The sequence below is a fragment of the Bombina bombina genome, chromosome 2 (genome assembly GCF_027579735.1).
Source record: "Bombina bombina isolate aBomBom1 chromosome 2, aBomBom1.pri, whole genome shotgun sequence".
In the NCBI taxonomy this organism is placed as follows: Eukaryota; Metazoa; Chordata; class Amphibia; order Anura; family Bombinatoridae; genus Bombina; species Bombina bombina.
Window position 1 is genome coordinate 37,489,804 of NC_069500.1, and position 27,784 is coordinate 37,517,587.

General features: G+C 39.2%; 1 protein-coding gene across 3 annotated transcripts in view; it reads left to right on the plus strand.

Annotated features, from left to right (window-relative positions):
- Positions 1 to 27,784, plus strand: part of LOC128648395 (phospholipid-transporting ATPase ID) — a 381,201-nt gene that overhangs the window by 220,942 nt on the left and 132,475 nt on the right. For all 3 annotated transcript variants that reach the window (XM_053701018.1, XM_053701019.1, XM_053701017.1), the window contains exon 3: positions 13,806 to 13,864. In XM_053701018.1, coding sequence (XP_053556993.1) covers positions 13,806 to 13,864 — 59 coding nt within the window. The remainder of the gene's footprint in view (positions 1 to 13,805; positions 13,865 to 27,784) is intronic.

Sequence of the window (27,784 nt, forward strand, 5' to 3'; positions counted from 1 at the left end):
CAAGCCAGGAGATGCTGACCCCCCATGGGACTTAATCATTAAATTTCATCAATACCAAGATAAAGAACTAGTTGCACAAGCAGCGAGGAAGGCATCTCCTCTCAACTTCGAGGGTCACTCGATACAAATTTACGCAGATCTTAGTCCTATGACATTAAATAATAGAAAAGAAGCCAGATACCTCACCGAACACTTGCGAGAGTTGGAGATACCTTATAGGTGGGGATTCCCCTTCTGCTTAAGGGTCAACAAAGGAAACAAATTCGCCACCTATAAGTCCACTGAAGACCATGAAGAATTCTGTAAACTGATTGACATACCGCTACCCACCCCACCATCAATACACAAGAAAGCTCTCCCAGGGAGCAACCTACCGGGGGAGGTGCAGCTCCCTCAGAGACCCCATTGGCAAAAGGTCAATCGGAAATGACAAGAAACCAGACTCCACCAATCCAGAATAGGTCGAAGGTGGCGGAGGACACTTGACCAACTGAGAGTGTGACTTATAAGAAGGGTCATTGACCATGAATGAGAGCTCACCCTCCATTAATAGGACTTTAAATTAAGAGAATAAAGACCTAGTTAAGAGAAGACATAAGTGTAACATTTTGGTTATGAAGTTTATAATGCTGTTGCTCCTTACAAGTTAGATTAATAATGAGCTAGATCCGTAATTTTCACAAGATATGCATGTACTATAAGATTCTATTACTGTCCATTTCCCAATGTGAATGTTGAGAGTATTTTAGTCTCTATCCACCCCCTATTTAGTTTAGACACTACTGTGTCTGAAGACCACAATATGTTCATTGTTGTTGATAGTTCTGTTTCTGTTATGTTATCATTGATTTTTGTTATTGTTGTTCTGTTTTTAAGAAGTCAGCCAGCGACTCATCAGAGATACTATTCCCATGTAGGCGTTACAACTGTACATGAAGGTGTTAGAACTCTTAAGCAGCCCAGAGATAAAAGCAGCGGTAAGTCTCGTGTTTTTCTAGGGGTGGGGGAGGCCGGCCTGCACCACACCATATTTCACGTCACAACACTAGCTGAACAGCACAAACCACTTAGGTCTCATAGGTTATGGCTAGCAAACCACTAGTGTTGTTGTCCCAAAACTGCAGAGGCCTCAACTCTCCCACAAAGAGGTCCATAGCACTAAATCACTTCCGTAAACTTAAGGGCGACATAGTTTTCATCCAAGAGACCCACTTTTTGGGATCTAATGCGCCCAAATTTATGTCACCAGATTACCCCTTAGGTTTCTTTAACTCCAACCCAAACAAGAAGGTAGCGGGGGTAGGGGTCCTGTTAAATAAAAATGTCCCCTTCCAACTACTAGATAAATATGAAGACAGAGAGGGCAGACTCCTCATACTTAGAGGCTCTATATACGAAACACCAGTCACGCTGGCTTGTGTCTATGCTCCCAACGTGAAACAAGCGAGGTTCATCAGAAGGGCATGTGAAAAACTCCTTGAGATTAAAAGAGGAATATTAATAGTGGGTGGTGACCTGAATGTACCCCTAGAACCGAAGATGGATAGCTCAGCTCCTAGATCAAGGGGACCACATAATGTTAGCATAAGTGTTGCAGGCAGCCTTAAATCAGTTGCTTTAGTGGACGCATGGAGACTACAGCATGCACGCTCTAGAGACTTCACTTTTTACTCATATGCAAAGAAATCATACTCTCGAATAGACTACCTGTTGATAGATCACAGTCACCTCACATTAGCAACCCATACAGAGATCACCCCGGCAGCTTGGTCTGATCATGCGACAGTACTATTAGAGATAGACTGGCCCATGAAACCCCAGAGACACTCATTCTGGAGACTAGATGACTTACAACTTCACGACCCCGATATAGTACAAGACATTAGGGAGAAATTGGAAGAATATTTCGCTCATAATTCCGACTCAGTAGATTCGAAAGGTGTCCTCTGGGAAGCTCATAAAGCTGTAATAAGAGGAAATCTTATTAGTCACAGCATTAGACTAAAGAAACTCAATAACTTGACATACAAAGAACTTTCAGCAGAACTACACAGGGCGGAAACCGCTCACAAACAGACCCCCACCGACGACAGGTCCCTCACTAAATTAACAGAGGCTAGATTAGCGCTTAACTCGTATCTAACTAGAGTCGCTCACAGGAGGGCATTATTTCTGAACAGGGTATATTTCCAGGGAGGTAATAGAGCGGGAGCACTATTAGCAAAAGCTCTACGCAAGAAAACAGCCAAACACCACATTTTTAGTATAAAAGACAGCTCTGGAAATAACATTCATAAGAGTCCAGAGATAGCAGAAGTTTTCAGAAACTTCTATGACAACATCTACAATTTGGATAGGTCCATACCTTCCCCTAGTGAAGCAGATATTGACAACTACTTAGGATCTATTGACCTCCCACGGTTGAGCGATCAACAAAGATTAGCGCTGGAAGAGCCAATAACAATACAAGAAATTCTTAAAGCTATTAAATCGCTGCCTGCAGGAAAGAGCCCTGGTCCAGACGGCCTTTCAAATAAATATTATAAAACCTTTAGTGAGGTCCTAGAGCCCCACCTGCTCTCGTTGTTTCAGGCTGTCGATGAAAGAGAGCAGTTCCCCACTCTAACCAAAGAAGCGCACATCGCAGTGATCTCGAAATTAGAAAACCTATCAGATACCCCATCTAAATTCAGACCAATATCCCTTCTAAATACGGATTTGAAAATCTATGCGAAAATCCTGGCAGCTAGAATTAGCCCCTTCCTTCCAACCTTAGTACATACAGACCAGGTTGGTTTTGTCCCTGGCAGAGAGGCCAGGGACAACACCATAAGAGCCCTGCAGTTAATGGAATACGCCAAGACACAGGGAATAAGCTCCATTTTACTAGCGTCAGACGCAGAAAAGGCGTTTGATCGCCTCAATTGGTCCTTTTTATTCGCTACCTTGAAAAAATTCGGCTTCTGAGAGTTAGTAATAAATAGAATTCAGTCAATGTATGTTAAACCAACAGCAAAGATTAAGGTGAACAGTGTTTTGTCTGATTCTTTTCAGATAGGGAATGGGACGAGGCAAGGGTGCCCCCTGTCCCCCTTGCTATTTGTGCTGGGTATTGAAACGCTGGCGGCACGAATAAGACAAAATTAGCTAATCAAGGGGATACCCCCAGGACCAAATAACTACAAGGTCTCGTTGTATGCGGACAATGTGCTGCTGTCTCTTACTTCCCCCGACACCTCCCTACCCGCGGTGACAGAGGAGTTTAGGGAATTTGGTAGGTTGTCATATTTTTCAATTAACCATCAAAAGTCTGAGATATTAAACGTAAATTTGACAGAACAGGAACTAGAATCAATAATGAAGGACTGCCCCTACCAATTGCAGTTTAAGGCTATTAAATATCTAGGAATAAAACTAGCGCCAAAACATAAGCATCTGTTCAATTTTAACTTTGGGTCACTCTTCAATAACACACAGAAAGATTTAAAGGTCTGGGGGACGAAGCCCTTCTCTTGGTGGGGGAGGATTCAAACATTGAAAATGACAGCTCTCCCCAAAATTTTGTATATTATGCAGGCGCTCCCAATACATCTCCCGCCCAGCTTTATCAAAAAACTACAAGCTTTACTGAATAAATATGTGTGGGGCTCGATAAAACCCCGAGTATATAGGAACACACTCTACAGGACACTGGCGGGCGGGGGGGTGGGACTCCCCTGCGTGGAGACATACTACAGGTCAATAGGGGTTCAGAGGGTATTAGATTGGAATAGGAATGAGGCCATAAAAGCCTGGATAACGATTGATTCCCACATACTGAAGACCCCGCATGTGGGAGCCCTGTGTTGGATTCTCAAGTCACATAGACCAGTAGCGGCTAACACTTTTAAATTTTACACCTCAGTATTTACGATCTGGGACGAAATTTTGAGAACTTGCCCTTACATCTCAACATTGAGATCACCCCTGACTCCGGTGTCCCCGAATGCAGAATTTTTGGGAGGTATGGAATATAGCCTAATAAACACAATCCCAGATGAGATTGGATACACGATACCCATACATATGGTTTTGGACGGACAGAGGCTAAAAAACAGACAAGAGCTAGGGGACATCCTGCATGGGGTTTTTGCAAATTGGTTGAAATATGGACAGTTGCAACACCTTTTTGAAACGTCTAAACATAAACCTGACTGGACGAGATCTATGACCCGTTTTGAGACCATATGTACTGCTCAAGGCCCCCTCAGGCACACTTTATCACTAGCAAAATCCATGTTACAGGCAGACGGCAGGGTTACACGACCGTCATATACCGCCAAATGGCAGCAAGACCTAAATATTGTCCTAGAGGACAAAGAATGGAGTAGAATCTATGCCCTGGTGGGGAGGTCATCATCATCAACTAGAATGCTAGAACTCAACTATAAGTTATTATCAAGGTGGTACTTGACACCATCACGCCTTAAAAGCATATACCCACACACATTCGACCTCTGCTGGAGGGGATGCAGCAACAGGGGGTCTATGTCCCATATGTGGTGGTATTGCCCCGTGGTTAGGCCATTATGGCGAGAGATAGAACTTTTCCTAAGACAACTGTTAGGCGACACATTCACACTAACCCCTGTTATTGCATTGCTGAACGCACTCCCCAGAAATATATGCCAAATTAGACAAAAGGTGGTCCAGTTTTCTCTAAACTCAGCTAGGTCCTTGATAGCTAATAAATGGAAAACCCCTGTACAACCTACAGTGCAGGAGTGGATGAAACATATCGATGACACACTATTATTAGAGGAATACAGCTATTTTAAAACACAGAGAAAGGCATTATTTTTAGACATCAAATTATATTGGGAACTGACAAAAGCAGGTTTCACACAATCATGGCTGGCCCGGCCTCCAACACCCCTGGAGCGAGACATGGGGCTAGAAGCGGGGCGCTAAGTGATTACTTACACAGGTGTATGGGTAGTAGAATGTATAACATGAAACTAGTAAACATGAAGTTATCAAAATGCTCGCCTAGACTATATATATATACCAGGATGAGATGTATCTAAGAAAGTAACCTTCATATGTGAAGCTGACGTTGTAAAGTTAAATGTTTTGAAGACATGTTATTCTATTAACACCATTGCATTATTGTATTATTGTGAAAAATACCAATAAAACTATTTGAAAACAAAAAAATTCCAGAGAAAACAAACAGAAGGTCAAACGCGTTTCGTATGTTCTCACTTTTTCAATGACCTGTTCCTGAGTGCGGGGACTTGGAATATTTTGTTCATGTGTTTGGAGTTTGGTGGAGTCTCCTATGTTTCCTGGGCACCGGACACTAGAAGAGTGCATTGTGTTTCCGTGGGGATGGCTGAGACTGCAACACCAGCTCCGCGCAAGCAAGTGGATTCACATACAGGGCCGCAGTTTGAAATCGGAGCGCTTACCGTGGTTTCTTTCTTATGGGCATCATTTTTAAGTAGGCTGTCCCTTTAAAGGGACGTGAAGCACACCATTTTTTTTCATGATTTAAAAAGCTCACAATTTTAAAACTTTCTAGTTTACTTCTATTCAATTCTGCTGAAGGAGCAGCAATGCACTACTGGGAGCTAGCTGAACTTAGCCAGTGACATATATGAGCAGCCACCAATAAACAACTAGCTCCCAGCTCCTGCACCTACCTAACTTTTCAACAAAAGACACCAAGAGAACTACGCTAATTAGATAATAGATGTGAAAGTTGTTTAAAATTGTATTCTTTATGTGAATCGCGAAGGAAAGCATTCTGGGGGACATGAAACATTTTGAGATTATAATACAAAATGTTTAATTAGATGTTGGTGCATTCATTATTTATTTTGCTTACTTTTGCTGTAAAATCTTTTGTGTTTGTGTGCACATCTGTGCTTGTTCACTCCATAGAGAGAATAAAAATAGGTAACTCAGGGTTGCCTCAAAATACAGCAACTTGCCTAAACCTTCAACATACTAGAGAAATGTCACTAACTGACTTGTGGCAAAGGTGGCATCATATACCAGTGCCAGGTTTAAAGTTACTGAGGTCTTTAGTGCAACTCATTGTACTGCCAATGTTTGTCTATGGAGATTTCATGTCAGGCTTGTATGCCCCTTTTAGCAATGGGTGTGGCTGAAACATCTGAGATCAATAATTAGTCGTGGTGTGCAAATATGTTTGTCCATTTAGTGCATGTTAAAGGGGCAGTAAAGTCAAAATGAAACGTGATGATTCAGCTAGAGCATGTCATTTTAAACAACTTTTAAATTGACTTTAATTTTAAATGTGCTTTGTTCAAAATGACATGCTCTATCTGAATCCGTTTAATTTGATTTTACTGTCCCTTTAAAGGGACAGTAAACATTTCTAAAAACGTTCTAAGCAGTACAATCTTTTGTCACAAATATGTACAATATCTCCTTGACTAGTGTTGAAATCTGCATTTTAAACAACATTTTTATCTTCAAACGTCCTGTAATGATGGTGCCCCTTGCTGACATTTCGTTATGCAAATGAGCGGTGAGTGGTTCTGCCTATCGGAAGGCAACTCTTGTACTGCTGTGGCTCAGTCTCTGGCCACGATATTCAAAACATCGACAGACTGACGAAAAACTGTCTTTCTGGTCTCGTCAGCCTCACAGTCCTTCAGTCTGTTGATATTTTCTAAAAAAAAAAGGGGGCAAACCCGCAAAGTGCTGGCCAGTGATGATGTGTCTCCTATAGGATATAATGTCAGCTACACATCACTGACATCACCACTTGTCGCCATTTTCTGCAGGTGGGCGGGATGGACGCCTGGCTAACGCCCACAGAACGCCTACACCTATGTCATACTCTAGCTATATTCCCCCTAGAACGCCCAGCTAACTCGCTAATATAGCCTACACCTATGTCATGTCTTACCTAGACTCCTCTGAAATGCCCACCTAACTCCCTACTACCACCTACATCTACATCATACTCTAGATATATTCCCCCTGGAACGCCCAGCTAACTCGCTAATATAGCCTACACCTATGTCATCCTCTAGCTATATTCCCCCTGGAACGCCCAGCTAACTCCCTAATACCACCTACATCATGTCTTACCTACACTCCTCTAAAACGCCTAGCTAACTCTTACAGAACGTCTACACCTATGTCATACTCAAGCTTTATTCCTCCTGGAACAACCAGCTAACTCCCTAATACCTACGTCATGTCTTATCTACACTTCCTAAACTAAAAAAATCCCTTGGTGTCTTAGATTTAGTTTTTTTCTTTTTTGGGGGGAGGGGGTTATTACTACAAGGTAATGGCCCTTTAATGACCTGAGAGGGACATTGCTGGATTGTTATTGGTTAGTGGGTTTCCTGCTGACACAAAACCCAGCTCAAAGTATGAATGAATCAACGATTTGTTTGGTAAAGGGGTCGTAACAATGTAGTTTTTTTTTCTTTTTGTCCAAATCCAAATGTCTAGTAAGAAATATATGTGAGAGAAATATGATAAAAAAGGGGTGGGTTGTGCTTAAGGGGGCAACATATTTTTTATTGTACCTAGGGCAGAACACAAGCTAAATGCACCACTATAGCTTTATTTACATAGCTCTGTAAGTGCACAGCGTTGACAATACAAATATACCTTTAATGAGTGCATTTAACAAAGTAGAAAATGAACACAATAAATAGAGACTCTGACCTGAAGAGCTTACACTTTATTTTATATTAACACTGTGGCTTGAGAGCTTTGCACTGTTTGCTTGTAAGTCTAAGATCACTGGTTGTTACATTCAGCAAACCCCTCACCCTCCTCTTTATTGGCTTCTTCATGATGACATAAGCGAGATAAGAAAAGTCATTTACTGGAACCTTCCATTCCGGAATTCCTCTTCAAATGTCTAGAGAAACAATACCAGACACATTCTAGATTAGTTCAAGGCATTACAGATCACAGACAAAGTGCTTGCCAGAAGTGAATAATCTGGGAATGATCAATTTAAAACAACAACAGTGTTGAGTTATACTGTATGTCCCTTTAACATGTGCCACTCATGTTTGTCCTGATCCTAATCTCAATTCTCTTATTAAAGGGATATGAAACACAACATTTTTCTTTCATGATTCAGATAGATCATGCAATTTTAAATAACTTTCTAATTTACTTCCAGTATCATTTTCTTTATTCTCTTGGTATCTTTTCTTGTAAAGCAGGGATGTACGATTAGAAGCTGACACAGTTCTGACAGCACTATTTCCTGCCATGTAGTGCTCTAGATGCTACCTAGGTTTCTTTTCAACATTATGAGAACAAAGCAAATTTGATAATAGATGTAAATTGGAAACTTTGTTTTAAATGGTATGATCTGTCTGATTCACAAAAGAAAATATGGGAATCCATTTTGCTGGGGGTCAAAGGAACAATTTATTCAGGCAAGCAGATGATAAGACGTATTCAAAGCTGCTGCAGGAATACCCTTTCAAATGGGCTGAGATTTCTTTCTCTCGTACCCCCACTTTTCTATAGCTAATACTGCAATACACATATTTTAAGTATATAGAGGTTACAACAGGAACAGCAGCTATAATAATGTTAAATTAACTATATGCAAATAATGTAATACACTTCTGCGCATAAAATTAACAATTGGGAACAAATTAAAGGGGAGAAAACTTGTCAATAAAATGTCCCTTTAAGTATTAAAGGGACAGTCTAGTCCAAAATAAACTTTCATGATTCTGATAGGGCATGTCATTTTAAACAATTTTCCAATTTACTTTTATCACCAATTTTGCTTTGTTCTTTTGGTATTCTTAGTTGAAAGCTTAACCTAGGAGGTTCATATGCTAATTTCTTAGACCTTGAAGGCCACCTCTTTTCAGAATGCATTTTAACAGTTTTACACCACTAGAGGGTGTTAGTTCATGTGTTTCATATAGATAACACTGTGCTCATGCACCTGAAGTTACCTGGGAGCCAGCACTGATTGGCTAAACTGCAAGTCTGTCAAAAGAACTGAAATAAAGGGGCAGTTTGCAGAGGCTTAGATACAAGATAATCACAGAGGTAAAAAGTATATAAATATAACTGTGTTGGTTATGCAAAACTGGGGAATGGGTAATAAAGCGATTATCTATCTTTTAAAACAATAAAAATTCTGGTGTAGACTGTCCCTTTAAATTAATACACAGCTCATAATAATGACTTTAATTCTGTTGTTCCTGTTTTTGAGCCAGTGGCTGAGCAGTTTTAATAAGCCTGGACGTATCCCAGCTGCACTTAATAACAGTATTCAGCTCTGGGAGTTCCGGTAGGGCTTTTTCCACATATAAATAGTGTGTGTTCTTTACCGTGTATTTTGTGCATTTTCTAATGGGCGTTCCCCCCTCATTTTACTTCCACTGTAAAACTGAGCAAAGGAAATGAGCTACAGCCACTTAAATATGTCAATTTAGTTTTCTCTTTTTTTATTTAAAGGGACACTGAACCCAAATATTTTCTTTTGTGATTCTGATAGAGCATGCAATTTGAAAAAGAAGGCATCTAAGTGTTTTTCTTGGTTCAGAACACTGGACAGCACCCCCCCCCCCCCCCCAAAAAAAAGGTTTTATTGAAAATATAAAATAAAGGTACAGCAGTTTGTGAAAAGATCTGATAAACATAGATATTTTTCGCATCTGTATGATACATAACTAAGAAAAACATTGGTTAGATTATGTCCTTTTCAATATCTTTTGTTCTGCGTTTCAAAATACAGAGATACAATATCTAGCATGTTCTATGAGGTCTGTGGTAATTTGCCTATAGCGTATGCCTTGCCGTATATAAAAATGATACATTACTAAACCTATTTCACAAAGTAAGTTCGCTCATAAAGCAAATCCAGGCAATGCATCCAGGTAGGGCACAGTGCAGGGGAAGGGGGGGGGGGGAAGGGGAGGGGTAACATAGATTTAAGGGTAGGGGGGGGAGAGGGTGGAGGAGAGATAATCATGTCAGGTAGATAGGACGTAGGGAGAAGTACTGGTGTCTAGATACTTTTTCTGTGTAAAAGAATAAGATTAGTGTAGTGCACATTTCTCTAACCTTTCATGATAGTGAAACCAGGGTTTCCAGATAGCTCAATACAGGTCCTCTTTGTCCAAGCTGGAGTAGAAGCTTTTTTCCATGCCAGCCTAAAATTTAATTGTTTCAGTGATGTCTAAAATATCAGGGTGCAGAGATTTCTTCCATGCTCTTACTAAAGTGAGTTTAATATAACACAAACGATATCATCCTGCATGATTAAGGGAAGTTGTTCCCGAAACGTCGCCTGTGTTTGCTGTACTTAAAATAAATTTATTCTACTTCACCTATTGCTGCCACATCCTTTGGACTTTTATAGTAAGTTTAATAGCAGCAAAGATGAAGCCGACCAGTCTAGACTGTGGAGTGGATGTTTTGGTGGGGAAGATATGAAGAAGGGCTATCTCCGGTCTCTGTGGCAGTGCCATCCCAATCTCACAACAGATGCGGAACATCTGAGCAAGCCTAGCGGGGGGTGTAATACCATCTAAGAAGTCGTTTCATGTGTGATTCCTGGACAGCACTTTTTTATTGGTGGATGAATTTATCCACCAATCAGCAAGGACAACCCAGGTTGTTCATCACAAATGGGCCGACATATAAACTTACATTCTTGCATTTCACATAAAGATACCAAGAGAATAAAGAAAATTTGATAATAGTAGTAAATTAGAAAGTTGCTTAAAATTTCATGCTCTGTCTGAATCGCGAAAGGAAAAAAAATTGGGTTCAGTGTCCCTTTAATGTGTGTTAGTTACAATAAGTTACAGCAAATTGTGCAAACAATTAACTAACTCCCCTTTATTTAAAGGGACAGTCTACTTGAAAATGTTTATTGTTTAAAAAGATAGATAATCCCTTTATTACCCATTCCCCAGTTGTGCATAACCAACACTGTTATATTAATACATTTTTTACCTCTGTGATTATCTTGTATCTAAGCCTCTGCAGACTGCCCCCTTATCTCAGTGCTATTGACAGACTTGCATTTTTAGTGTTGACTCCTAAATAACTTCATAGGGATGAGCACAATGTTATGTATATAGCACAAATAAACTAGCACTGTCTAACTGTGAAAAGGTTTAGCTTTCAAAAAAGAATACCAAAACAACAAAGCAAATTTTATGATACAAGTAAATTGGAAAATTGCATGCCCTATCTAAATCATGAAAGTTTAATTTGACTAGACTGTCCCTTTAAATGTTTTTCATATTTCATTTTGTAGATATATTGCTCCCTTAGTTCCTGTTTGCTATTCCTTTTTAGTTACATTTTGTTTCTTATCCCTATTAATGTACCCAGATACTCACCAGATTTAATGGGGCAGAATGTAACATAAAATTAATTACTCATAGTAAAATAACTTTGCAATACACTTCTATTATTTTTGTATCCTTTTCCTGTAACTGAACTCTGAAAATGAAAGATATATTAAGCATTAAATGCATGCTAGATATAGTGATGTATTCAGAGCAAGGATTGGTCTAAGAAACTTATGCAGATTTATTTTTAAAATTGTTAGTTGTTTAAATATTGAATAAATAATTGTAAAGTTTAAGTTTCTGTAAAGTAATGGATGCCACCATCTTGGAATCTAGTTTTTTTTCTTATCTTATTTTTTGCTGAGGACTATTAGGGACATATGTAAAACAGGCAGGCTGAACTGTGCACAGAGAAGGCAACTCCTACCTGGTACAGAGTCACTGACAGCTGCTACCTGCCTGTATCTTCCTTGCACTAATCCATGAAGTGCACTCACACTAGTTCATCATTTTGCTGATTAAGGAACCCATAGCAGAAATAGAAATAACAATCTGTCTTTGTGCGTGTGAGCAACACATATGAGAATAAGGAGCTGGCAGCAAGGGAGGACCAGAAGAAAAATGGACATTTAAATGTCCATGTTCATTTTACTGGGCAGTCATCTGAAATACTGGACTATCAAGTAAGATATCGGATACCTGGCAACCCTATCTCTAACCGAGCTCCTTTTTCTGTGCCCGCTTGTCTATGTGTCCGGTTGTATTGTTGTTGCAAGCGGAGCTATTTCTTGCGGAGACAGAAAGGAGGTGATGGTCTGAACAAAGCATGGGTATGGTACCGAGCTTATCTGCAGCTACAATTGTGTTGGTATAGAGATCATATACTTAGTTATGGCACCGGCTATTGCATTATCCATTCATAATTTAATTAGATTTGCACTGATATTTTAGGTGATTTTTAAAACTGTAACTTTTTAATTTTCCATTGTAGCTGAACAATAATGCTTATGTCAAAAAAGTATTTACAGAAAATATGTATAATATATATCATTTGTGTGTTAAATCATTTTTAAAATGGATGCTAACTTTTGTCCAAATGTAACTCTCCCTTGATATTTAAATGTTACATGTAATTTCCCAAATTGACATTTGATTGAAAGAACCGTTATTAAGGCTAAAATTCTGTTTATCATATGAATGTTAGAAAAGAGACATTCACATTTTCTTCTGACTACAGATAGGCGTGCAAGGCATATATGCTAAGATTTACAGAGCTATGATGAAATAGTTATTGAAATGTGTAGGATATTGGAATATTTAGTATTTGTCATATCCTGTTTACTGGGAAATTAGGTTTTATCCTCTGAGTTTTAACAAAATATTTCAAGGAACAAAAAAAAAAAAATACTTTTTGCCAGGTTGTTAAAAAAAAATTGACCTTTGTGAATTATGGATTGCAGCCATATAAGATAGGAGAGTGTTTTGCAAAGTGATTCACTGTATTTAGATCATTTATATCACATGCATCGAGCTGCAAAATTCCCCCTTCTGATATGATTCCTGAGTATGATCATTAATTCATTGTGTAGTTTGCAGATGTCTGTTAAAAAAAAACTGTGACAAGACACTCTTTGAAAAATGAGTTTCATTATGCTCATATCACTGTTGTGCAATGCAAGGTGCATCAGCCACATAAGATAATGTACGTACCAACATTTTCCGGGACCGGGAAGCTGGTGACTGAGTCATGGAGATCTGGGGGCCGAGTAACAGCAAACTAGGGGCCATGTCAGGAGTCATGTCTGGGGCTGGAATGTGAAAAGCTTAGCAAGAAGCAGGGAGAATCAGTTCGGTAACAGTGGATTGGGGTCATGGCTTTAATGTACTCTGTAACCTGGACGTTAATAAGGTCCTGCAATGCTGTAGTAAAACTGAGTAGAGTGCTTACAAGTCTAGAGAAGTCATTACACAGTGCTGCCACAGCAGCAAGGGGTTATGGGTAAAACTGTGCTAACAAGCTTTACATTTCAACAAACCACAGCAGCAAGGGGTTATAGGTAAAACTTTGCAAGCACACTTTATATTTCAACAAACCATAGCAGCAAGGGGTTATGGGTAAAACTTTGCAGACACGCTTTATATTTCAACAAACCATAGCAGCAAGGGGTTATGGGTAAAACTTTGCAGACACGCTTTATATTTCAACAAACCATAGCAGCAAGGGGTTATGGGTAAAACTTTGCAGACACGCTTTATATTTCAACAAACCATAGCAGCAAGGGGTTATGGGTAAAACTTTGCAATCAAGCTTTACATTTAAACAAACCAGCTGTAAATAGTGGCATATAAAATATCAAGGAGTGATTATTATTTTTTTTAACAAGTATTTTCATACTTCTCTCTCCTACTACTGGGTTTTCTAGGAACTAGGAAATGTTACAACTTTATCAGGACATAATTTTATTTTGTTTCTCAATACAGAGAAAGAGAGGTGCCTGCGTGCAAATGACCGGGAGTTTAATCTGAAATTCAAATATGCGGTAAGGTTCTTTGTGCATTTATGTTCACTGTCGTTCTTGCAGAATAAGAGCACAATCAGTTGATTTCTGTGCATTTCTACACATTGTTTTGATTTATGTGTGCATATCATCAATTACTGCATTGAAAAATGTGAATGTACTATAAAATGTTTTAAAACACTTTAACACTGTAATGTCGTTAGCAAAATTTGCAGGGATTTGCACATTCACAGCAGTCCAGGGATAAATAATTTGAAATGCATTTTATGTATGTTTACCATTTTGATGAGTATGAAATAGAATTAACTAATCACTGTGTATCATGTAGCAAGGTCAGCATTTTGCAGCATATATGCAATTTTTCCAGTCTCTCAGGGGTTTGAAAGAATTATTTTTTTTGCAGAGGTGAATTATAGGAATGTTTAATTTACAAATGTTATGGGCAATTTAATTTTGAATGTAAAACACCTTGTACAAGACACTCCTCACCACTTGTATTTGTAGTAATTAATCTTATTACTATTATTACAAATGCTGCTACCATATAGTGGTCAAGATACGTGCACTCTCCTGCTACTACTTCAGTGTGTTCTCATAAGTTTCAACAATGGATACCAAGAGCAGCAAGTGAATTGTGAATTATATCTGAAAGCTTAAAGGACCACTAAACCCAAAATCTTTCTTTCATGATTCAGATAGAGAATACAAATTTAAACAACATTACAATTTACTTCTATTATTTATTTTGCTTCATTTTTTAGATATCCTTAGTTGAAGAAAAAGCAATGCACATGGGTGAGCCAATCACACGAGGCTTCCATGTGCAGCAACCAATCAGCAGCTACTGAGCATATCTAGATATGCTTTTCAGCAAAGAATATTAAGAGAATAAAACAAATTAGATAATAGAAGTAAATTAGAAAGATGTTTAAAATTGCATTCTCTTTCTAAATCATGAAAGAAAAAATGTGGGTTTCATGTCCCTTTAATGCTTACTTCTATGTCCCTTTAACGCTAAATAATAGCTGGTAAATCTGCCCCTATCCAGTCTGTCACCAAATGCCACGGAAATAATGTGGCAGCGTTGTAGAGATGTAATGACCCTTTCTGTTTTGGTAGCACTAACACAGCTTGTGATATAATCAGCCAGTAGTGTAATGCAGTAGTACAAGCCAGCAGCATTTATTTACTGGCTATGCTTCTGTATAACCTCTGTACACCAGTGAGTGATTAATCAGCCATCAGTGAAATGCAGTAGTACAAACCAGCAGTCTTTATTTACTGGCTATGTTTCTGTGTAACCTCTGTACACCAGTGAGTGATATAATCAGCCAGCAGTGTAATGCAGTAGTACAAACCAGCAGCCTTTATTTACTGGCTATGCTTCTGTGTAACTTCTGTACACCAGTGAGTGATATAATCAGCCAGCAGTGTAATGCAGTAGTACAAACCAGCAGCCTTTATTTACTGGCTATGCTTCTGTGTAACTTCTGTACACCAGTGAGTGAAATAATCAGCCAGCAGTGTAATGCAGTAGTACAAACCAGCAGTCTTTATTTACTGGCTATGTTTCTGTGTAACCTCTGTACACCAGTGAGTGATATAATCAGCCAGCAGTGTAATGCAGTAGTACAAACCAGCAGCCTTTATTTACTGGCTATGCTTCTGTGTAACTTCTGTACACCAGTGAGTGATATAATCAGCCATCAGTGAAATGCAGTAGTACAAACCAGCAGTCTTTATTTACTGGCTATGTTTCTGTGTAACCTCTGTACACCAGTGAGTGATATAATCAGCCAGCAGTGTAATGCAGTAGTACAAACCAGCAGCCTTTATTTACTGGCTATGCTTCTGTGTAACTTCTGTACACCAGTGAGTGATATAATCAGCCAGCAGTGTAATGCAGTAGTACAAACCAGCAGCCTTTATTTACTGGCTATGCTTCTGTGTAACTTCTGTACACCAGTGAGTGAAATAATCAGCCAGCAGTGTAATGCAGTAGTACAAACCAGCAGCCTTTATTTACTGGCTATGCTTCTGTGTAACCTATGCTTCTGTGTAAACTCTGTACACCAGTGAGTAATATAATTAGCCAGTAGTGTAATGCAGTAGTACAAACCAGCAGTCTTTATTTACTGGCTATGCTTCTGTGTAACCTATGCTTCTGTGTAAACTCTGTACACCAGTGAGTAATATAATTAGCCAGTAGTGTAATGCAGTAGTACAAACCAGCAGCCTTTATTTACTGGCTATGCTTCTGTGTAACCTATGCTTCTGTGTAAACTCTGTACACCAGTGAGTAATATAATTAGCCAGTAGTGTAATGCAGTAGTACAAACCAGCAGCCTTTATTTACTGGCTATGCTTCTGTGTAACCTATGCTTCTGTGTAAACTCTGTACACCAGTGAGTAATATAATTAGCCAGCAGTGTAATGCAGTAGTACAAACCAGCAGACATTATTTACTGGCTATGCTTCTGTGTAACCTCTGTACACCAGTGAGTGATTTAATCAGCCAGTAGTGTAATGCAGTAGTACAAACCAGCAGCCTTTATTTACTGGCTATGCTTCTGTGTAATTTCTGTACACCAGTGAGTGATATAATCAGCCAGCAGTGTAATACAGTAGTACAAACCAGCAGCCTTTATTTACTGGCTATGCTTCTGTGTAACTTCTGTACACCAGTGAGTGATATAATCAGCCAGCAGTGTAATGCAGTAGTACAAAGCAGCAGCCTTTATTTACTGGCTATGCTTCTGTGTAACCTCTGTACACCAGTGAGTGATATAATTAGCCAGTAGTGTAATGCAGTAGTACAAACCAGCAGCCTTTATTTACTGGCTATGCTTCTGTGTAACTTCTGTACACCAGTGAGTGATATAATCAGCCAGCAGTGTAATGCAGTAGTACACACCAGCAGCCTTTATTTACTGGCTATACTTCTGTGTAACCTCTGTACACCAGTGAGTGATATAATCAGCCAGTAGTGTAATGCAGTAGTACAAACCAGCAGCCTTTATTTACTGGCTATGCTTCTGTGTAACTTCTGTACACCAGTGAGTGATATAATCAGCCAGTAGTGTAATGCAGTAGTACAAACCAGCAGCCTTTATTTACTGACTATGCTTCTGTACACCAGTGAGTGATATAATCAGCCAGCAGTGTAATGCAGTAGTACAAACCAGCAGCCTTTATTTACTGGCAATGCTTCTGTGTAACTTCTGTACACCAGTGAGTGATATAATTAGCCAGCAGTGTAATGCAGTAGTACAAACCAGCAGCCTTTATTTACTGGCAATGCTTCTGTGTAACCTCTGTACACCAGTGAGTGATATAATCAGCCAGTAGTGTAATGCAGTAGTACAAACCAGCAGACATTATTTACTGGCAATGCTTCTGTGTAACTTCTGTATACCAGTAAGTGATTTAATCAGCCAGCAGTGTAATGCAGTAGTACAAACCAGCAGCCTTTATTTACTGGCTATGCTTCTGTGTAACCTCTGTACACTAGTGAGTGATATAATTAGCCAGTAGTGTAATGCAGTAGTACAAACCAGCAGACATTATTTACTGGCTATGCTTCTGTGTAACCTCTGTACACCAATAAGTGATATAATCAGCCAGCAGTGTAATGCATTAGTACAAACCAGCAGACTTTATTTACTGGTTATACTTCTGTGTAACCTCTGTACACCAGTGAGTGATATAATCAGACAGTAGTGTAATGCAGTAGTACAAACCAGCAGACATTATTTACTGGCTATGCTTCTGTGTAACCTCTGTACACCAGTGAGTGATATAATCAGCCAGCAGTGTAATGCAGTAGTACACACCAGCAGCCTTTATTTACTGGCTATGCTTCTGTGTAACCTCTGTACACCAGTAAGTGATTTAATCAGCCAGTAGTGTAATGCAGTAGTACAAACCAGCAGCCTTTATTTACTGGCTATGCTTCTGTGTACCTCTGTACACCATTGAGTGATATAATCAGCCAGCAGTGTAATGCAGTAGTACAAACCATCAGCCTTTATTTACTGGCTATGTTTCTGTGTAACCTCTGTACACCAGTGAGTGATATAATCAGCCAGCAGTGTAATGCAGTAGTACAAACCAGCAGCCTTTATTTACTGGCTATGCTTCTGTGTAACTTCTGTACACCAGTGAGTGATATAATCAGCCAGTAGTGGAATGCAGTAGTACAAAGCAGCAGCCTTTATTTACTGGCTATGCTTCTGTACACCAGTGAGTGATATAATCAGCCAGTAGTGTAATGCAGTAGTACAAACCAGCAGCCTTTATTTACTGGCTATGCTTCTGTGTAACCTCTGTACACCAGTGAGTGATATAATCAGCCAGTAGTGGAATGCAGTAGTACAAACCAGCAGCCTTTATTTACTGGCTATGCTTCTGTACACCAGTGAGTGATATAATCAGACAGTAGTGTAATGCAGTAGTACAAACCAGCAGTCTTTATTTACTGGCTATGCTTCTGTGTAATTTCTGTACACCAGTGAGGGATTTAATCAGCCAGCAGTGTAATGCAGTAGTACAAACCAGCAGCCTTTATTTACTGGCTATGCTTCTGTGTAACCTCTGTACACCAGTGAGTGAAATAATCAGCCAGCAGTGTAATGCAGTAGTACAAACCAGCAGCCTTTATTTACTGGCTATGTTTCTGTGTAACCTCTGTACACCAGTGAGTGATTTAATCAGCCAGTAGTGTAATGCAGTAGTACAACCCAGCAGCCTTTATTTACTGGCTATGCTTCTTTGTACCTTCTGTACACTAGTGAGTGATTAATCATCCAGCAGTGTAATGCAGTAGTACAAACCAGCAGCCTTTATTTACTGGCTATGCTTCTGTGTAACCTCTGTACACCAGTAAGTGATATAATCAGCCAGTAGTGTAATGCAGTAGTACAAACCAGCAGCCTTTATTTACTGGCTATGCTTCTTTGTACCTTCTGTACACCAGTGAGTGAAATAATCAGCCAGCAGTGTAATGCAGTAGTACAAACCAGCAGCCTTTATTTACTGGCTATGCTTCTTTGTACCTTCTGTACACCAGTGAGTAATATAATTAGCCAGCAGTGTAATGCAGTAGTACAAACCAGCAGACTTTATTTACTGGCTATGCTTCTGTGTAACCTCTGTACACCAGTGAGTAATATAATTAGCCAGCAGTGTAATGCAGTAGTACAAACCAGCAGACATTATTTACTGGCTATGTTTCTGTGTAACCTCTGTACACCAGTGAGTGATATAATCAGCCAGTAGTGTAATGCAGTAGTACAAACCAGCAGCCTTTATTTACTGGCTATGCTTCTGTGTAACCTCTGTACACCAGTGAGTGATTTAATCAGCCAGTAGTGTAATGCAGTAGTACAAACCAGCAGCCTTTATTTACTGGCTATGCTTCTGTGTAACCTCTGTACACTAGTGAGTGATTAATCAGACAGCAGTGTAATGCAGTAGTACAAACCAGCAGCCTTTATTTACTGGCTATGCTTCTGTGTAACCTCTGTACACCAGTGAGTGATATAATCAGCCAGCAGTGTAATGCAGTAGTACAAACCAGCAGCCTTTATTTACTGGCTCGTTAACTTAAAGGGACAGTACACACTTTCCGATTGTAACATAAACTGCTTAATTATGAATAGTAAAACAAGTTTGCAATATTATTTATTTTGCTTCTCTTTCTTGTTATTGAAATTGTGGGTATTCCAGTTCTGAGAAAACTGAGAGAGCACATGGCAGCTTCACAAGCATAACCCTGCCACATATCTGACCCTAATTTGCAGTCTGCTTTCTTATAGTTTCTGCTGAAGCCAAACAATTGAGGTTTTCTTAACAGACTGATAGTAGTAAGGAAAGGGTTGGAGTTTGACCATTGAAAAACAAATGGAGCAAACAAGATGTTAATCTGTTGTAATATGGTTCAGACTCTGCTGATAATGTTAATATATTGGAAATCTGCAGAAAAATGGTTAAAAGGTTTGCTGCATTATTATGGAATTACAGGTAGCCCTCAGTTTACACCGGGGTTAGGTTCCAGAAGGAATGGTTGTAAATCAAAACCGTTGTAAATTGAAACCCAGTTTATAATGTAAGTCAATGGGAAGTGAAGGAGTTAGGTTCCAGGCCCCTCTCAAAATTGTCATAAGTAACACCTAATACAATATTTTTAAAGCTTTGAAATGAAGACTTTAAATGCTAAACAGCATTATAAACCTAATACAATAATCACACAACACAGAATATATAATTAAACTAAGTTAAATGAACAAAAACATTTGCTAAACAGCATTATAAACCTAATGAAATAATCACACAACACAGACTTCACTTGCATTTTTCTGCAAACAGTTCTTTCTATGCATTCCAATCTGGACTGATTTAAAGACAGGAAGATCTTGTTCCTTTGAAATCTGCTCGATAGCTCAGGTCTGGTTAAACTGATTAATTTCAGCTTGCTTGGCTTTGCTGCAACACAAGCGGACAGCTCCACCTACTGGCTATTTTAATCAATGCACTGCTTCTCAATTCTTTTCAATAGCAGTCACATGACTGGAATAAAAGAAATGGTGCAAACTGAACCGAGGGCCACCTGTATTTACAATTCTTCAAAACCTTTTTCTTATATATTCACAATATATATCAGCAAACAAGCACAGCATTGCAAAATACCTTTATACAAAATAAACGTTTAACAATATTTAAATGGTCACTTTATTTCCTTAACCACTTTAATACCCCCTTAGTTATTGTCAGTTACTACTAACTGTAAATGAGTTTGTATACTGCTCAATGTCTAGTATGTTATTGGCTTATTTAAAGGGACACTGTAAATTTGTTTTTATTTTAATGTGTTTCCAATGACTTGTTATACCAGCTACAGAGCTTACAATGTATAAGGAAATTATCATTTAGGTTTATTTTTGTATTTGAAATAGCTGAGTTTTGTTCTTTGAAACCACAGCCCATCAAAATGTGTTGAGCTTGCAGGGAACTCAGATCTTCTTATTTTATCAACTTCTTTATATGATCTCTGTCTGTATATCAAAGCCCAATACTTAGAGACAACAATTGAAAATGAAAATTTTATTACTTATCTCTCCTACCTCCCACTGGTAGTGTAGTTTGTTCTGCTGGGTATGTTTATAACCCTATGTCAGATGGACAGTGCTTTCTAAAGCAGGTTGGCTATAAGAGAAGGCTGCAGTGCATTACAAAGTAAACTGAAGCTAATAGGAATTTGATACTCTGCATCATGTGACCATCATACAAGTGCTGCAACCAATGGAACAAACCATGTAATTACAATTTGTTTCTGCAGTCTTCCAATGGATTAACATATCAGCAGAGTTTCAACTATATTACAACACACCTTGTTTGCTTCAACAGTTTTTCAACGGTCACATTCTACCCACCAGTTTCCTTATTTAGAGGAGGCATTCTGGTCTTGAAACTGGAGATGACAGATTTTGCCACTGTCATTAGGTTTACAAAATCTCTATAGTTTATGCTTGTGGAGCCTGTTGTGTGCTCTTTTATGAATGCAAAATACACAATGTTTAGTTTAGAGTTAAATTACAGAAAAACTAGGAAAAATAAACTGACAATTTACTGCAGATTTATTGTGTATCATTAAACAGTTTTAAATTACAATCTCAAATTTGTTTTTTCTCTTTTAGCACCACAAAAACAATTGTTCTAGGGACAGTATACACCCATTTTCATATAACTGAATGTAATAGACACTACTATAAAGAAGAATATGCACAGATACTGATGTAAAAATCCAGTATAAAACCGTTTAAAAACTTACTTAGAAGCTCCCAGTTTAGCACTGTTGATAATGTTAGGCTGGGACATCCACTGAAAGGGGCTGGGAAAACAAGAAGAGCAGACACTCCCCCCTCCCCTGCATATAAAAAGAATTATAACATAAACAGGAGCCATCAGGAGTCTGTATACGCGTGTATACATCTGATACTGTGGGGCTTGGTTAGGAGTCTTAAGATCAGCACAATGTTCTTAAAAAATAAGCAAAACTATACATTTTTATAAAACACGCCAAGATGGGCTATAGAAATAGATCCTCTACAAAACAACATTTATGCAAATAAAAATCTAGTGTATAATGTCCCTTTAATGTATCTTTTATAGTTGTTTAATGCACCTCTTTCCTTATGCCGCAGCCCATTTCATATACATTATTTTTGTTTGTAATGTAATACAATTTATATATATATTTATATATATTATGCATAAAATAAAATGACTGTGTCTATCAGCAAGGGCTTCAGTGCTGTAAAAAAAACTACTGATTCTGAGTATATCTTAGATTAGCTGTACAAATCTCATGTTTACAACAGAAATGTCTGATATTTTGGAGAATGATTGTCATTTAAAACCACCTCCCCCTTCACTTGTGCACTCTGGAACTCTCTGTTTGCAACAAGCTCAATTCTATCCATGATCTCTTTATCTCCCACTCTCTTAACCTTCTGACTCTTACAGAAACCTGGCTCTCTGCTTCAGACACAGCATCCACTGCTGCACTGTCACATGGGGGTCTCCATTTCAGCCACACTCTTAGGTCTGGCAATAGACAAGGAGGTGGTGTTGATATTTTACTTTCCTCTCGTTGCATCTTTCAACATATAAAGCCCTTCTCTTCACTCACATTTTCTTCATTTGAAGCACACATGATTCGGTTATTCTCTCCCCTCTCTATACGTGTTGCAGTCATATACCGCCCCCCTGGCTCCCCAACTCATTTTTTAGATCACTTTGCTGCCTGGCTTCCTTATTTCCTTTCCTCAGACACCCCTGCCCTCATTCTTGGCGACTTCAACATCCCTCTTGACAATCCCACTGCCTCCTCTGCAAAACAACTTCTGCAACTCGCTTCCTCTTTCGGCCTGTCACAATGGACTGACTCTCCCACTCACAAAGATGGTCTATCCCTTGATCTGATTTTCAACTATCGATGCACTATCTCAAATTTAACATGCTCTCCTTTTCCTCTCTCTGACCATAATCTCCTAACTTGCAACATCACTTCCCTACCTACAACTCCTCCTCCCTCTACCCCTTACACCAAACTTCACAGAAGCACTAAGTCATTAGATCTGCAACAGCTCCCTAGCTCTCTCAAACCTCTCCTCTCATCCTTCACCTCCTTTTCCTGCCCTGACCAATCTATCTGCCAGTATAACTTCACCCTTACATCGGTCATTGACAATCTGGCCCCTCCAACCATAGCTCTGAAACCACACTCTCATCCTCAGCCCTGGCATACTCCTCTGACACGGTACCTATGCAGATGTTCCCGTACTGCTAAGCAACACTGGAGGAAATCTCGGAGTTCAACTGACTTTCTTCACTACAAATTCATCCTGAACTCCTACTATTCTGCCCTTAATCTCATCTCTACTCTTTCCTCTAACCAAAAACGTCTGTTCTCCACGTTCAATACTCTTCTCCGCCAACCCCCACCTCCTAATACAACCTCTCTCTCAGCTCAAGATTTTGCCAGCCACTTCAATAACAAAATTGACTCCATCAGAAGTAAAATCAGCTCTCAACATACTACCAATCTCCAACCCCCTCAAAAGCTCACAATCATCCAAAACCCAAATATCCAAAAATGCAGCCCTTAAACTGTCCTCCAACCTCACTATCCCCTCGACCCCATCCATTCACAGCTACTCCCCTCCCTCTCTTCTACCCTCACCCCCATACTCACACACATTTTCAACCTCTCCCTCAGCACTGGTATATTTCCCTCATCTCTAAAACATGCACTGGTCACACCTATCCTCAAAAAACCTTCCCTCGATCCAACCTTCCCATCCAACTACCGCCCTATTTCTCTACTCCCTCTTGCCTCAAAGCTCCTTGAAAAGCTAATATACGCACGTCTATCCCATTTCCTTGCACTAAACTCTCTTTTTGACCCACTGCAATCTGTATTTTGTCCCCATCACTCTACAGAGACAGCAATTGTCAAGGTTACCAACGACCTACTTACAGCAAAATCCAAAGGCCACTTCTCTCTGCTTATCCTCCTTGTCCTGTCTGAAGCCTTTGACACTGTTGACCACCCTCTTCTGCTCCAAACCCTCCAATCCTTTGGCATCAGCTCTCTCGTGGTTCTCTTCCTATCTGACTAACCGTACATTTAGTGTAGCCTTCTCCGGAGCATCCTCTGCCCCGTTGCCACTTTCTGTTGGGGTACCTCAAGGCTCTGTCCTCGGTCTGTCCTCGGTCCCCTTCTGTTTTCAATCTACACGTCATCATTAGGTTCCTTAATAAAGTCCCATGGGTTTCAATATCATTTGTATGCCGATGACACCCAAATCTACCTCTCTGCACCAGACCTACTTCCTTCCTTACTCACCCGTGTCACTAACTGTCTTTCTCATATCTCATCTTGGATGTCCTCTCACTACCTTAAGCTAAATCTCTCCAAAACTGAACTCCTTATTTTTCCCCCTTCTTCCAATGTCTCTACCCCCAAAATTTCTATAACTGTTGATAATTCCATCATTACTCCTACCCCGCATGCCCGATGTCTTGGGGTCACACTTGACTCAGATCTTTCCTTCACTCCTCACATTCAGTCCTTGGCTACCACCTTAAAAACATCTCTAAAATTAGACATTTCCTTACACAAGATAGAGCTAAGATTTTAATCCACTCTCTCATCCTTTCCCGCCTCGACTACTGCAACTCCGTCCTCTCTGGTCTACCTAGGCTGCTGCATAGCTCCTTTACAATCCATTATGAATGCCTCTGCCAGGCTCATCTTCCTTACTTGTCGCTCTTCATCTGCTGCACTTCTCTGCCAATACCTTCACTGGCTTCCTCTTGCCTCTAGGATTAAACACAAAATCCTCATTCTGACATACAAAGCTCTCAACTGCACTGCTTCCCCCTACATTTCAGAACTTGTCTCCAGATACTCTCCCTCCCATCCCCTTCGATCAGCTCAGGATCTCCTCCTCTCCTCCTCTCTTGTTACTTCATCACATTCCCGTTTACAGGACTTCTCCAGACTGGCCCCCATCTTGTGGAACTCCCTGCCTCGCTCCATAAGACTCTCCCCTAGTTTTAACAGCTTCAAGCACTCCCTAAAAACTCTACTATTCAGGGATGCTTACAACCAACACTAACCTTTCCTAACTCCATTGCTTTCCCCTTGAACCCATTAGAATGTAAGCCTATGAGTCCAGTTGTTTGCAGATCACCTTCATAAGAGCCGACTGCAACAGTGAAACTCTCGGCAGGGCCCTCTACCTACTACTTGATCCCTACAAAAGCTATCCTGTATACCGACTATGTTTACAGCGCTGCGGAATCTGTTGGCGCTTTACAAATACCTGATAATAATAATAAAAATAATAATAATAATTTAGGTTGGAACCAGACTGATGTAAAGTTGTCCTCAAGGAAAAGACCAAGTGGACTAAAAGACGGTGCACGCTGTTAAGCTACTACGCTGCATCCAGTGAAACACAATTGGTTGTGCATATATACAAATATCCCATAGGGTGATGCGTATCTTTTCCCTGCTGTACATAGAGGGGTATAGGCCTCCTCCCCTGGGCTACATAAACTAAAGTGACCTAAAATATGCTGCAGCAGGGCTGGGATAAGATGTTAATTCCTGTCTGTGCGCCCCCCTTGTTTTGTATGATTTTATATTGTCTCCAATGGTAAATGCACCTTACACTAACTGCAGGATAGTAGCGGACTATACTATAAATAGTATCTACTTCAGCGCCACCTTTGGTCATACGTTGCACTGCAGCCTTAATAGCACAGAAAGGTCACTCCTAATCTATTTGTGATTTGCATTATCTCACAGTTCCCACAATTCTATTTTCTGATCAGTAATTGTAACTCCCGAGTTTTGCTAGGATTCACCGTGCCCGTGGCATGAGCTAACAGGAAGTGCGAGTATTGGGCGTTGCACTTTTATTAACTTCTCACACAGGGGTACCGCAGTCAGATGAGAGCCATTAATTATTTTTGTGTGTACAATATGCTGTTTTTAAAATCAAATCTGTTTCAATCCATAAGAAATGTTTTTGGATATCTTACCCATTGTGATTAAGGGAAATTGCCCTATGTGTTACCTCATATTTATACCCCTGTGAAGCAGGAAGTCGTGGTTTAACAATTTCCAGTTCCTAGTAACCCAGGTGTACTAAAACATATTAAATATCAATGGGAATATACTTCAAATATATTTTTCTCATATGAATTCATAGGAGGGACAATAATTGTGCTGCACATATATTTAAGAAAGATTTTTTTTTTTGGATGAACCTGTGTTGTGTTTGCAATTGTTTGATATCCATGAGAGCAGAGTATTTTTGTGTATTTTTTTAACAAAATATCACAAGGTTAAACAATAAAGACAAATGTTCAGTCTTATTTGCTCATATTTTCCAAGGGTGACACTATTAGTGGAGGGCACTGTATCTATCTATCTATCTATCTATCTATCTATCTATAATCTATCATATATTATGTTTCTATCTGTAGTTAAATCTTATTTATCTAGCTATCAATCAGATATCTGTCAGTCTATCTATCTCAGAGAGAGAAAGAGAGAGAGATTCAAATTAAAATTATCCATTTGAGTTCATACAGAAATTATCAAAATTTAAATGGACTTTAAAGGGACAGTATACATCAATTTCCATTTAACTGCATGTAATAGACTCTACTATAAAGAATAATATGCACAGATACTGATATAAAAATTCCATATAAAACCTTTTAAAAACGTACCTAGATGCTCCCAATTTAGCACTGTTGATTAGCTTAGGCAGGGATACCCACTGAAAGGAGCAGACCCCAAGATGGGCTATATAAATGGATCATCTACAAAACATTTATGTAAAGAATATCTAGTGTACAATGTCCTTTTTAGCTCCTGTACTAAGTTAGATTTTGTGGTTTATATATAGAACATTCTTGGTTCAATATAACATAGTAACATAGTAGATAAGGTTGAAAAAAGACTGAAGTCCATCGCGTTCAACCTATACAAATCTAAAATACTTACAAAAAGCTCCAGTTAATCTTAAATAACCCCACTAAAAGGTGACTCATTTAATACTAGCAATCATACCCATGAATTTTGTTTATATACAGAAATGTATCCAGACTATTTTTAAATGTATTTAGGGTATTGGCATTCACTACCTTCTTTGGTAATGAGTTCCACAATTTTATTGCTCTTACAGTGAAAAAACTTTTCCGTTGCAGGAGATTAAATCTCCGTTCCTCTAACCTTAAATTGTGACCTCTTGTCAGAAACAATTTTCTAGGAATAAAAAGAGCTTCTGCCATCTCTGAATATGGGCCTTGAATATATTTATATAAAGTAATCATGTCACCTCTCAAGTGCCTTTTTTCTAAAGAAAACAGACTTAGTTTGGCTAGCCTCTCCTCATAGGTTAATTTCTCCAATCCCCTTATTAGCTTTGTGGCCCTTCTCTGAACTTTTTCTAGTTCTGCAATATCTTTTTTTGCGATCGGTCCCCAGAACTGCACTCCATACTCAAGGTGAGGTCTTACCAGGGCTTTATATAGTGACAGAATTATGCTTTCCTCCCTTGCCTTTGAAGCCGCTGCCCTGCATTGTGCACCCATCTTTAGCTTGTTATCTATTACTACTCCCAAATCCCTTTCCTCCTCTGTTTGGCTAAGTCTTGTCCCATTTAAAAAATATGTTGCCTGCTTATTTTTACTTCCAAAATGTAGAACCTTGCATTTTTCCGTATTAAATCTCATTTTCCATTTACTTGCCCATACATCTAATTTTTGCAGATCCCTTTGTAATGAAAGTTCATCCTGCTCTGACCTAATGACCTTACTTAACTTAGTATCATCTGCAAAAATAGACTTGCTCCAAGT